The 14,367-nt window shown below is 41.6% G+C and overlaps 1 protein-coding gene across 1 annotated transcript in view; it reads left to right on the forward strand.

The window, feature by feature from the left end:
• mphosph8 (M-phase phosphoprotein 8) overlaps window positions 1-9,215 on the forward strand; it is a 28,477-nt gene extending 19,262 nt beyond the window's left edge. Inside the window, exons 8-14 of the mRNA XM_083921722.1 lie at window positions 857-997; window positions 1,321-1,407; window positions 2,235-2,389; window positions 3,161-3,312; window positions 3,462-3,586; window positions 3,838-3,921; window positions 6,656-9,215. Coding sequence (XP_083777848.1) covers window positions 857-997; window positions 1,321-1,407; window positions 2,235-2,389; window positions 3,161-3,312; window positions 3,462-3,586; window positions 3,838-3,921; window positions 6,656-6,697 — 786 coding nt within the window. The 3' untranslated portion in view covers window positions 6,698-9,215. The remainder of the gene's footprint in view (window positions 1-856; window positions 998-1,320; window positions 1,408-2,234; window positions 2,390-3,160; window positions 3,313-3,461; window positions 3,587-3,837; window positions 3,922-6,655) is intronic.
• Window positions 9,216-14,367: the final 5,152 nt, after the last annotated feature.

The following is a 14,367-nucleotide window of genomic DNA, read 5'->3' on the forward strand; positions in this document are numbered from 1 at the left end:
CTGTTGTAATTATGTTGCCTTCAGTTAATGTTTCTTATCGAGTATTGTAAGAAACCTGTAACTTTAGCTTGTACAATAAAATGCTTCTTGGCTCAAGATTTGAAGATTTTGGTGTTGTGAAAAAGACTGTTTGTTTTTACAGAGTTCAGTTTTAAAATGTTTGCGTTGTCATCTGATTCCCTAGACCTTTTGTTATCAGTTCCTAAGGAGACTTTATTTAATTTCAATTTGCAATTAGGTATTCATTTTTTATTATTATCTATGTTGTGCAAAGTTATTTCTTTCCAATACGTTGTGTTGTACATAAATTTCCGTTGAGGGTTTCATGGACAAAATATTCGAATACAGACGTTTTTTTTTTTTTTTTTTCAGAATCCATAAATAATCTACAGAAGCTTCACAGCAAATTAGTTCTTCCAACAGTGAAGAGTTATTACTTTACTGCACTATGACTCTCTCAACCTTGTTCCTGATAGACTCCAATATGGGAAGTCCTAGAATCAGCAATGCTGTTGCAAGATGGGTGTCAGGTGTTAGGTTGGTAAATAAATAAATAAAATTGAATTGAATTGGTAACTTAAACATCTGCAGACACAGAAGAGAATGCATAATAGCTGAACACTGAAGCTAACATATTTTTGCTCTGAAAGTGCTGTAGTGGATGTATACAAAATAATAAATAGCTTATTTGCATTTTGTCTGCCATTGAAGAAGAAATGGAGAAATGTACTATATGTACTTCAGCTGTACTATACAAACCGCAAATTAACAAACCACAGCAGGTCAGTGAGAAGCTGCTCATATTACCCCCTTCATCTGTGATATTGTAGCTTTGTATCTCTCCGTTTGTCCACAGGATGTCAGCGGTATGTCCCTGAGTATGCTAGCAGCAGCGGGGGGCCAGGACGACATCCTCAGGTTGCTGATAAAGAAAGGGGTGAGGGTGAATGGACGACAGAAGAACGGCACCACAGCGCTGATGCACGCTGCCGAAAAGGTAACGCGGCCTCTCACCCAAGATGAGAATTTGACATGAAAGCTAGTAAATATTGGACTTACATTCATCATGTGGCCAGATTGCCCCATGTCAGCCATTTGTTTAAATAAGCAACGTTAACACATTAGCCACTAAATCTGTGTGACGGTGATAATGTCAGTGTTTTGTACAGCTTGTTCCACTAGTATAAAACTATCTCTGTAACTGTAGCACCTTTTTTAAATTTCATTTTCAAAATAAGGTGCTCATTTCACAAAAAGACTCAACTGCAGACAGAGAGTATTTCCTCACACCCTTTATTTTTATTTCCATCCTGTTGTCAGAATTTCTTGACAACCGTTGCTATCCTGCTGGAGGCGGGCGCCTATGTCAACGCTCAGACACTGAATGGGGAGACGGCACTGATGAAGGTAATGCTGCACTTCACACACACAAACACACCTGTGAACAAGTTCGACCCTTTACACCTGACACCGGTCCTGTGACACCCTAGTCTGTTATTACACAAGACCTGGATATTTGTTGTCAATTACTTTAAGTAACTAAAGACAGGCACTGACATATACAGGCAAAGTGTAACTTTATTAGTCTCCTGGCTGTCATAGTTATCTTACAGACATGAGAGCGGTGTTAATCTTCTCATCTAACTCTTTATGAACTATTAAACTTCAACTATTCTTGTAACCTGTGGCGTTTTCGACCTTCAACAGCACATGGGAGCAGTTTTTCTTTGAATAGATGCCCATATACTGTACATGCAAGTGACCCAATACGCTTAGTACACATGGGTGTCAACAATGCAGCATTCAAACTTTTTTTAATAAAAATCTGCTTTTTTACATGTTTTATGAGGAAGGAAGTGGTTTCATCACATCTGCTAAACCTCATGAATACACAAAATTATTTTTCGTTACAAGAAAACTCCACGGTGACATTGATTTCAATCACATCAGCCAGCCCCAATGGAAACTTTTTTCCTCATTTCAAGCCAAGTGTCAGAAAAATGTTGCAGAAACAGGTTGGATGACAGGTTTCAGACTGATGGGAAACATGATTTATCCCTTTATCACGGCATCATCTGAAAAATGATTAAATTAATGTGAAGAGAGAGGAAGTGATGGAGCATGAACATTTAATGCACCGTCGGGCCTCATTTCCCGAGTGATTTCCAGCTGTAAGATATGTGCACGGGACACAGGTTATTATGTTGATAAATGTTTCCTGTTTTTCACTTCAGGCTTGCAAAAGAGGGAACGCTGACGTAGTACGCCTCCTGCTGGAGTACGGAGCTGACTGCAACATCGTGTCCAAAAACAAGACCGTGGCCATGTACTTCGCCAAGCTCGGCAACAACCTGATGGTGTGCGACCTCATCAAGGACCACATCAGCATGTGAGTGCTAATTGCTGCTTCCTAGGGATACTAGGGATGTTACGGTTCACGGTGCGAGTTTGGTACAGCAGGGGGAAAAAAACAAATGGATAAGGATCCGTTTCTTTTCATTTACTTTGACCAGACAGAAGTGCAAGTGGGAAAGACAAAATGCTATTGGTAAAGTATTTTCATTATTAAAAAAAATAAGGAACATTTCAAACGTTTCTGTATCACACACACTGATCAGACACGTCCCTGCAATGTAACAGGTCCCAACAGGCTGTAAAACTCAAAATAAAAAAGTTAAAGTGTGTGAATTAGTTCCACCGTGGCTGTATTTCAGCACATCCTGGTGTCGACTCTTCATCGTCGCTGTTGTCATCGCCATCATCATCGTCGCAGTAGTCATCATCGTCGTTGTCGTCTTCGTCTTATACACAACTCTCTCTCCATTGCTGTTGTAGCTGATCGGGAACTTCAGCTTTGGCGTTTCATTTGCGGTTGTCATGGTGTGACTGAATGGCATCTCAATCAGCTTGCTGTGCTAACCTCAGCACATGTTGCGTACAGTGCTTGTGAACCATGGTTCCATATTACGTGCAGTAGTCTCCATACTGCACTGGAACGTTACCCCTGTACCATGACGCTTTTGCACAAATATATGAACCGATATCGTCCTGCCAGGTTTGGTTACACAGTCGTTTAAAATAGACCTCCTGCATTTTGGTGTATCTATTCGGTGTCCTGATGCATTTTGTCCATAAAAATCAATGGTTTTTTTTGTCTCAGGCTGTCCAGTGTGGCAGAGGACACCATCCGAGCGTATTTTGAGTCTCGTCTGGTGCTGCTGGAGCCCGTCTTCCCTCTCGCCTGCCACAGGCTCTGCGAGGGATCCGACTTCTCCCTGGAGTTTGGCTTCAAGTCACAACCTCAACCCGAGAGTAAACACAAACTTTCAATCTGGTGTCCATAACGTCTTTTATTTGCTGGTTGCATTTCTAGATACACAACTTAAACTCTCTCCGCCTTTTGTTATATCCTTCTTTCTTTTCCTCTCCCACAATCCCTCTGTCCCTCCCTCCTACTCAAGGTTCTGGCATCCTCCTCTTCATCTTCCATGGCAACTTCTTGAATGAAATCGCAGCCAGGCTCTGCGGTCCCTGCAGCGTTCAGGCCGTGGTGCTCAATGACAAGTTCCAGCTGCCCATCTTCATGGTTTGTTCCTGACAAAAAGCAGCAGTTCAATTACACAGAGTTTCAGAATAAAACAAAAAAGTTGGGCAACTTAAAAAACATGTTACAATCCATAAGATGCAACCATGTTGATACGACACACCTCGGCCATTTTTCTGTAATTCACATATCTTCTACCTGCACACAGTAAAACTATGCATGCATGTACTTCAGCGTCACTATGAATGTGTGCTTATTTTGCCTAATTTTCATTTTTGTCTCCAAACGTTCAGGATAACCACTTCATCTACTCCCTCAGTCCGATTCCAGGCATCAACAAACTCTTCATTCGTCTAGCAGAGGCACCAACAGCCAAGGTGACACACATTACACAGTAATACAACACGTTTTAAACATATGAAAGCCTCTTCTAACAGTCAGGACATAATACAGACTGAAGGTTGTTTTCATTAGGAGTTGTTTTTTTTAGCTTTTTAAAGGAGGAATAAATAATCCAGTCTGTCTGCAGGTGTAGAGACAAGTGTGGTGATAATAATCTCAATATTTTGTCTTCAAAGTCGTATAAAGAAGTGTGAAAGAGTGAGCTGCGATAGTGAAGCACTCTGGACCAATGAAAGGTCGTATGGAACCGGTTTTAGTGAAAATTTGAGATTTATTTTATGGACATATTTATATTTGTTAAAATCACAACGGCCAAAAACATGGTCAATGTGCGTTTGCAAGACAAGTTTGTTCACATCCTGGTCGATTCGTTCCATTCACTTACTTCTACTGTTCTTACCTTCCCGTTGTGGAGAGAGGATATATTATTTTCTGCCGTGGCAACTTTACAGAGTTGTAAAATCCTGTTTCCCAGTATTATGGACGGTGGATTACTCAAAAAAGACTTTCTGGAATTCATCTTCTCTCCCTGCGCCTGTAACAGAAAACCAACTCGACACCTTGCAAGTTTTGAAACCTGGAGGGGTGGAGAGTCTCAAACTCCAAACATTTCTTTAGTTTTTTCTGGCTGGGACATCAGAATCAGAATCAGAATCAGGTTTATTGTCAGGCAATTTTCATTGCAAGGAATTTGACTTGATTTGACAGTGCCTACATAAATATAACCATGAACACAAGCAAACTAAACATATAGCATTGAATTATATACATGAAGTATAAGTGAGTGTGTTTGTATGACCAGTGCAGGTGGTAGTGTGCAAGTTAAAGTGTCCAGTGAAAAGGGGGGGGGGGGGGGGGGGGGGGTAATATAACACCTGTGATTTGGGTCCGTTAATAAAACGTATGAGTTCCAGATGTCGTTAATATAACGAATGACCGTTAAGTGTCTTTAACAGAATTCCAAAGCCTGATGGCAGAGGGGAAGAAACTGTTCTTGTGGCGGGAGGTTTTGGTCCTGATGGACCGCAGCCTCTGGCCAGAGGGGAGAGGTTCAAACAGATAGTGACCAGGGTGGGAGGGGATCAGCAGCTATCTTCCCTGCTCTCCTCAGGGTCCTTGAAGAGTAGAGTTCTGGGAGAGAAGGAAGGTTGCAGCCAATCACCTTTTCTGCAGAACGTATGATACGCTGCAGTCTGCACCTGTCCTTGGCAGAGGCAGCAGCGTACCAGACGGTGATGGAGGACATCACTAGAAGGTTATCTAGCTACGACAAATTGAATGTGAGAGCCCACTGAGGTCATGCTCTGTCTCAAAACGTGTTAAGGAGCCACAGTTTTACAGCAACCTTCCAGTGATAAAGAGGAGGTAAAAGTACTCGAAATCTTGATGAACCTCAGTGGTTTTATTCTCAGCATCTCTGAACTTGAAGTATTTCTTAGTAGACAATATATCAGACAGCGTGCTTTAGTCATTGAAAAAGGAAACCGTATGCAGCAAGTGAGGACTGAATCTAATTTGTTCTCTAAGTGTTCAGTGATGGTGGCTGTCACTTTGTGTTAAAGCGTGACGCTGGAATTATTTGACTTTCTTGTGAAAAAAGTCCCATGCAAAGACGGGAGCCAACAATGTGTCAGTCCATCACTGTTTTTCAACGTCCCTAATCTGGCACCTAGAAGCATATCACAAACTCTGTATATACAGCGATGCAAAGTTGCTGTTTTGATTCCAAAATAGGTTTCGGAGGATTTATGTAGAACCTACCAGCGTTTGAAGTTTGTGGAGGGATAAAATTATGTCAGTTTTTGGGTGCCAGCATTTCGCAGGACCTCAGGCGATAGCTACAACCTCCGCCCAACATTGTCTTCAGGAGGCTGTAGCTGCCTCTTTTTTAAAGGTCGGTATGAACCGTGACCTGTATGGTTGTCGTGAACGGGGTTAAATAACGCTCCAAAGTTGGGGTCAGTTTTGGGGAAAACTGACATGGCCATTTTCAGAGGACTCCCTTGACCTCTGACCTCAAATATCCGAATATGGATGAACAAGAGTCTCCACTTTATGATAGTCCGATGCAGTCTTTGGCAAAAACAGGTCGCAGTACAATGTGTTATATTGACTTCTCTAAAATCTAAATATTTCTACATTATGAGGTGCTCAGACCGTCTTCAACTTCATAATTCTGAGCCGAGTTGCTGATTTGATTCGAACCATGAGATTAATTCATGAGACAGCCGTTAAGACTCGTTTAGCTCAAATGGACCTACGTTGCTTTAACTGATAAGGTAGTTACACTGAAGCTTGTTGCAGTAGCCGTATGCAAATGCTAAGCTCACTGAAAATACCAGAAGCTGAATTGAAATGACTTTTCTTCTTTGAGTTTTTCTTTTAGTTGTAGTGGTTGTGAAATAAATGTATAAACGTCATATCTGAAGCTCCGTCTTTTAATTGACCAAACAGCAGTTGCAAAGAGCCAACACCGCCTCAAACTTTACTAGCTACAGATTCAGGCTTTGTATACAAAGACAAAACTTGTTAGTGGGATCAATAAAGTGTTGGTTGGACAAAATTGTCTCCCAGACAGGACGTTTCTGGGTACCGCCAATGTAAAAGCTTTCAAAAACAGAACTGCCATTGTTGTAATGAAGCAGTTGCGGATCCTTGGACATTGAACTAATTGTTTCTGTTTTCCTCTGATGTTTTTTTTTTCCTCAGGTCAAGCTCCTGATCTGGGCGTACAGAGTCCAGCTGCAATGATCGTGTGAAAGGTCACGCCAAGCCCTGCACACAAATAAACACACCACAACAAACACACACACACACACACACACGGACACATACTGAGCAGCGGCTGAAATGCTCTGCCAAGCTCATAGTCTTCTAAGAGAGGGAGAGCTTGTTGGGTCCTCGTCATGGAAGTGAAATTAAAAGCCGGCTTCTTCTGACGTCAGTGCAAATTCTTAAATTGATGACATCTGGATCCGGTCCAGACCACCGCCCTGCGTCAGCCTTCACGCGCACCACAAATCGAGGATCTCGACTGGTCGATTAAACCTCGAGCAGCCCGTCCATTCGTCAGTGAAACCATCGCTACACAGCTTCCAGGTGCACGGAGGCAGTCAGAAACTCCCTCCCCTCTCTTTGGAGTGACTTCCAGGAAAGAAAACCCTCCTGGGTCGTGCCTTTCCCCAAGTTCCACCTTCCATCGGCGTGGATATGATCTACGCGTGTGTGTGAACCTTGCGTGTGTGCATGTGTGTGTAGATTGACAGAGTTTTTTGGGCGCGTAAAGAGGGAATTTTCCATCACTTTCCTTTTTATTTTGAAGCATTCTTCTTGGACCAAACTAATGCGTTCCCACCCATGTTGGTTTTTGGTAACATGTTACTTTATAACACACTTATTTCAGTGTATAAACCTGTGTAGCAGTGGGTTTTATTCTTGTCCTGTTCAAAACTTTATGACGTCTTTCGGATGTCAAATGTGGTTCTGCGTCGTTGACGACAAACGGGAAACTTTTGTGTATATTTCTACACCCAAAACGAGGTTTACATTTTCTGTCATATTTTCTTTCCGACTTAGATTTGTCACATCTGTGTGTTTCGCGAATTCGGCACCTAGTTTTTTGTCAGCGGAGTTACTAATTTCAAATTACTTAAGAAGTAAAAGTTCAAACACTGACTCAAACTCCCCCGGGCCACACAGCAACAACACCCGCATCCTTAAATTGGATCCCCATTTTTTACTCCCCCCGTGTTTTGTCCAAACACTCTTCCACGAGTCGATACACTGGAATGAGGTGATTGCAAAGTAAGATGTCGAGCATTTAAATGAGTTCCCATTCTGTTTATATTTTCTGGTTCTGCACATACTATTTATAAATATACATATATACAGTTTCTAAAGCGTCATCTGATGACTGATATTTTTGTGCCACTGTAGGAGTGGGTTAAGTTATTTAGTGTGTACAGTTAAAAAAGCTCTGATGTGTTGAGGGTCAAAAAAGGTCTCACCTTAGACCGACCGCCCGGCTACTAAAAGTTAGAGTAGTTTTTTAAATATGAAGCTTGTTAGTCGCCTAGTTGCTGCAGAATTGGGACATTATTACACAGACGCAGTGTTGACGCCTTATCCAAACTGACTTCAACCCTCCGCGCCCCTTCTGACAATCCTTCTCGTCTGGATTTGAACCCAAATGTTGCGAGAACACGCCTTGATTTTAGCCTTCGTTGGAACAACGCTGTTGAAACGGTTCTGCGTCTGTTGCCCGTTGGCCGTGTTGACTAAACCTCTGAACTCTAAACTAACGAGGCCTCTCCGTGCTGCCTTAATATCTGGTTTTCATTTGTTTGTTTGTTTTTTTGCGTCAAAATTAAAAAGTGAAGGAGAAATAAACCGTACTATTTTTGCAACATCACAACGGCACACGTGTAAATCTTAATCCCCCGTTATTGCTTTTAATCTGTAGAGTTTAATAGTTTGCTTCCTGTTTTGTGACCTTCGTCTCAGCTACAACAAACGAAAAGAGCCGGACTACTGAGACTGTAGCCAGCTTAACATCATGGACGCCTGCATTCAGGGCTGTTTGCATGAAAATGTAATGCAGATGGTTTTATTGTTGTTTTACATTATTGTGCAAAAGCCTCCAAACTATCCTTCTAATTATCATTTTTGGTTTAAAGATATATTATCATTATGACAAACAGTGAAGCCTTTATTGCTTTATTCTGCCTCCGTAATGATGCTTTAACAAAAATCTATAATTATACCACAATAATGAAACTTTAAGCTTCAAGTTGACGTTACAAGGTTCGAGAGTCTAACTGCTTTTCACAATGCAGGGAAGTTAATAGAAGTCTGAAGGATAAATCCAGTGAGTAATCTGAAATAATCACGCAAGCATTCAAAGATGATCAGTAGTAAGGAACAAATAGGATCTGTAGTTCAGATAAAGCTTGTAAAAATGGTGGTACGGTCCTTTAAGAGCAAGTCGGACAGGCTGTTTAATGAGAACAAGAAGAGTTTGTCTTGGTTTTTCTGTGTTTGCTGATCATTTTAACACTCGTCTTTTTCTAATCCCGTCACTCCTTTTGTTTCTTCCTTTAGACACGTTTTACTCTTACAAATATTTGGCTGTGAATGTTCCCGCGGGTAAACGCTCACCGACTGTACGTGTGAGGAAAGTTGATCTTAATGCTGTTTGTATGAACCGCTGCAACCAGTCACTGCTTCATCCTGGAGCTGCGTCTCTGTCCTCAATAAAAGTGTGTTCATATATTTCCACACTGGTTTCTCTGCCTGTATTCAGTCGTCGTTGCATGTGGGAGGTGTTTAATCCAGGTGTTCAATACATGTAGAGTCTTTTAACAGGACAGTGTTCATGTGGATGTCAGAATCAGGTTTATTAGCGTGATATTTTGGTGCGGAACAATAAACATAGTAAGAAAATACAAGATTTAAAGCAAACATATGCAAATATTTACAACAGAAATGTGAAAGAATAGAATATGTACTATATTTGTATTTAAAATGAAAGAGCACGACCCTTTTTTTACAAATATTTGCTAAATATTGACCGGAAAACGTGCAAAACTACAGAGAATATGTGATGAATTATTGATTTTAGTTTGCTCCAATAAAACATTTTATTGTAGTTATAGAAATACAAAATGTGTATTGTAATTAAACTTTTATGTAGAAATGTTATCACTTATTGTCTTGATCTCTTAACCATGAAATAGTTTCTACTTCATTTCTAAGCAGGGCTGCACGATAGGATGAAGATATACGATAGTGTTGGGTATTAATAACGATATTACTTATTTTAAATAAAACAGATATTTAAGTGCACTCAGTTCTGCCGATTTCAGTATACCGCTAGAATAAAAAGAAATTGCTTGTTGAATTTTTAAAATAATTGATAATATTTCCAACTTTATTGTAATTAAACATTGACCTGGACTGGTTCGGTGACCTCGGTGTACAGCTGAACACCCAGATTACCCGGCAAACACACAGAGCCATGAAAATCATTCATTCTGACATTTTAGAAGCCTTGAAAACCACTGAGGTTTCCCTTGTTTTCACCGGTACACAGAAAAAATAAAATCAAGACGCCAGAATACTCCCTGAAAACTTGAAATCTTCTAATTCCATGTGTTTGGTACACATAAACTAAAGGCAGATTTTCTCAGAATAAAACCTGTGAGAATTGAAACATAGGGTGAGAAGTTCAGCATCCGTGAGGAACTCGGAGTAGAGCCGCTGCTCCTTTGCGTTGAAAGGAGCCAGTTGAGGTGGTTCAGGATCATCTAGTAAGGATGAACCCTGGGCGCCTCCCTAGGGAGGTGTTCCAGGCACGTCCAGCTGGGAGGAGGCCTCGGGGAAGACCAAGGACCAGGTGGAGAGATTAGATCTCCACACTGGCCTGGGAACGCCTCAGGATCCCCCAGTTAGAGCTGGTTAATGTGGCCCAGGAAAGGGAAGTTTGGGGTCCCCTGCTAAAGCTGCTGCCCCCGCGACCTGACCCCGGATAAGAGGCTGAAGATGAGATGAGAATTGAAGCAGAAAAGTACTATCTTTATTAAAAAGAACTAGATCTAATCTACCACTCATCTACCACATTACAGGTGCATTCTGTATGAAACTACAATGGTCTTCCCTCTCCAGTTAATTCCATGTGTGTGTTACACAGAAACTAGAGGCAGATCCATTACATTTGTATAGTTTTCAAAGACACAATGATGGTGACATAAAAACAAGAAAGGGGGTAGTTACAGTCAGGGGGCAATGGTGGAGTGTAAAGTAGATGAAACAGACAAAAAAGATAATTTCACATTAACAAAACAGCAACTTTATGAAACAAATACTTGTTATTTTTTAGTAAATCTGAGTGAGTAATAAAAGTATCAAAACATATTATCTAAACCACTTAATTGGACTTTTCTTTGTGATGGAACCAAAAATGACCGAGGTGCAAACATAAAAGCTTTTAATAAATGGGCTTAGTCTTCTTCAGGGCATGTGAACTGAAACACGTAGGTGCGATACGTCCTTGGATCCAGAGAGCACCTGTTTGTTCTTTTGATACCTGCATTTGTGAAGTAAGACTCCACTGCCATTTACTTTGATATTAGACCGACTTCTTTAACTTTGTAGGAGAAAAGTAAGAATTATAGCAAACATTTTCCTCACAATCCATCCATCTTCAACCGCTTGTCCCTAACGGGGTCGCGGGGGGCTGGAGCCGATCCCAGCTGACATCGGGTGTGAGTCGGGGTCCACCCTGGACAGGACGCCAGTCTATCACAGGACAAATAGAGACGTACAGAGACAGACAACCATTCACACCTACGGGTGATTTAGAGTCATCAATGAACCGAACACCTGCACGTCTTTGGATTGTGGGAGGAAACCGGAGAACCCAGAGAAAACCCACGCAGACACGCGGAGAACATGCAAACTCCACACAGAAGAGCCCCAGCCAGGCTTCGAACCTGGAATCCTCTTGCTGTGAGGTGACAGTGCTAACCACCACTCCACCGTGCCACCCCTATTTCCCTCACAATGTTGCTTACAAATATTTCAGATATGACTGAAATGCAGATGATCATCACATGTAGTCTGGTGAGATCATGGGAGTCAGGCAACACCACCAGTGAGTCTCCCAGTGCCTTCATGTTAATGCATCTATAATAATAATACTGATTTAACAGTGACGGACGCTCCTCTGTTTGCACTGCGAACACTTTTACTCTTCATACTTAAAGGACATGTGGCTGGGAGCGATTGCTTGTAAAGTAGTTTTGTTTTCGCGGCAGGAGTTCAGGTGTCATCTGGTTTCTGTTTTCTGAGGGAGGTGAGACGTGTTTGGGGTATGTGAGGCTTCATGACCTCATCGACCACAGAGTAAAGCGGTGAAAATAGTCTAAAAATAGCTTCGGGCCTACACTTAAGCATGCACTTAGAATTTAGGTGGCTAAAATACGTTGAACTGCTGCCCCCGTCCACATTGCTTTACTTCCATGCACGTCCACCTGCCTGCTTCTGCACACCGGGGACGTGCCGACCGCCTTTTGCACACACACACAGACACACACACACACACAGTAGTTCCATAAAGACTGTACACACAGGTGGAGGTGAAGAAGGGTCGGTCTGTTCAGCTTCTTAAATCTGGTTTTAAAGTCACATTTCGCGGAATTTGCATGTCTCAACGTGGAAACATACGACATTTCTGCAGCGGATCTGGCAACCCGACTGATCACTTTATCTGCCTGTTTGGAAACAAATCCTCCCCGTCCTCCTCCTCCTTAATCTGGGGAGTTTAAAGACACACTGATTATTGAATTATTGATTATTGGATATTAAAGTTCCTCATACAGCCACGCTTCAAAAAACTAGAACGAGCCCTTTAAAGTGCTCGGAAAAACATTTTTAGGGTTGTGTGACATGACTGCAGAGATAGAAGCTGCTAAATGGACTTGTTTTGTCAATGACTTTAGTTTAGCCACAATATTGCTTCTTAAAAAAAGGAGAAAAATGCAAACTCTGTGGTTGATGAGGTCATAAAAACCCCTGAGACGCTCACCTCCCTTTAGAAAACAGAAACCAGATGACTCCTGAACTCACGCTGCAAAAACAAACCCAGCGTTGTCAGTTACTTGCGCTTCAAGTGTGAAGAGTAAAAGTGTTTTGTGCAAACAGAAGGGAGGCTGTCACTGTTAAATCATTATTATTAATTATATATTAACGTGTAGGCAGCATTTGAATGTTGAAGCTAGCTTATGGTGCTAATTCAAACTTGGTTACATAACAATGCAATGTTTTATATGCACTCATCATGTATTTTGAATGTAAGAGACACTACGTTATAAAGTTTAAGATGTGTTTATTTGGAGACTAAATATTGTATTTTAAGAGAAAACTCACTGTTACAGACTTTTAAAAAACATGGCTTCAATCAGTCCCTGAGAAAATATGCTCTCCTGCTGAATTATGGGAAATGTAGGATCCAACGATGTCCAAATCTTGGACGGAGAGGACAGATTTTTGTTTGAAAGAGGAGGAAAAGATGCCATCTATGTAAAAGTAGAGAAACCATCACTAAACAGAGGAGGAGGTCTGAGACACCACTTATCTCCAGTTTACAATGCTGCCCTTTCATCCCTTCATTCAACGATCTAACTTCAAAGAACAACTGTTCACAAATGGCCTCCTGTGACTCCAACGACTGTCGTTCAGACTCAATAGAGCACTAACCAAGTCCAAACCAACTTCCCACCAACGACTGTCACTCTAACGACAGTCGTTGGCACTTGGAGCACAAAGGGTCCCAGTGACATCATCGGCCTTGTGAGAGGTTAAATACCTGGATCTCACACCAGTTAGTTGGACCAGTCTCAGCCTGGTCCTGGTCCAGTCCCAGCCTGGTCCTGGTCCTGGTCCTGGTCCAGTCCCAGCCTGGTCAGATGCGTACATGAACTGATGAAGCCTCTTTGATGAGAGGTGAAACGTCTTCCTAGACAAACAACCAAGTCCAGTTGCTTTTGACTGAAATTGCTTTGAGGGTGAAGGATCCAGTGTTTTTGGGGCTTGACTCAAACTAGAACCCAAAATGATAAAAAAAACCTCTACTGTTTTGATTTTAACAATTTCTTTAATCTGTTTTCTAATTCCTTCACAGAGTGCAACACTAAATCGCTGGAATATCCCTCAAGAACTTAAATAAGTGTGATGAGTTACTGCAAAAGTGTATTATTTAAGATAAGGTAGGACTTTATTCATCCTGAGGCAAATGTTTGAGCAGCAATTTAGTCAAAAAAGTTGGAAAGAGTACAAATACAAATGTTATAAAAGGGTGTAAATCCAAAATAACAGTCAGGATTTATGCACAGTGATGTCAAATCTGCCACGAGTCGCATAAATAGTTGAAATATCAATATGCACATTGAAAAGTATCGAGTAAATGTATAAAAAGGCGCAATAAAGAGGTTAACTGGAGTTTAACTGGATCGCAATTCACTGTTACTGCTACTGCGCACAAAAGATCACTGCAACTGGAGTCAGTAAACGCCTCACACACACACACACACACATACACTCACACACACACACACACACACACACACACACACGCACACTGTAGTTCCATAAAGACTGTACACACAGGTGGAGGTGATGAAGGGTCGGTCTGTTCAGCTTCTTAAATCTGGATTTAAAGTCACATTTCGCAGAATTTGCGTGTCTCAACGTGGAAACATCCGACATTTCTGCAGCGGATCTGGCAACCCGACCGATCACTTTATCTGCCTGTTTGGAAACAAATCCTCCCCGTCCTCCTCCTCTTGAATCTGGGGGAGTTTAAAGAAGCGTGTCGCAGGGAGAAAACCACCCCTGAAGTGGCCTCGGGTCTGCACGTTTCACTG

The sequence above is a fragment of the Echiichthys vipera genome (genome assembly GCF_963691815.1).
Source record: "Echiichthys vipera genome assembly, chromosome: 10".
NCBI lineage: Eukaryota > Metazoa > Chordata > Actinopteri > Perciformes > Trachinidae > Echiichthys > Echiichthys vipera.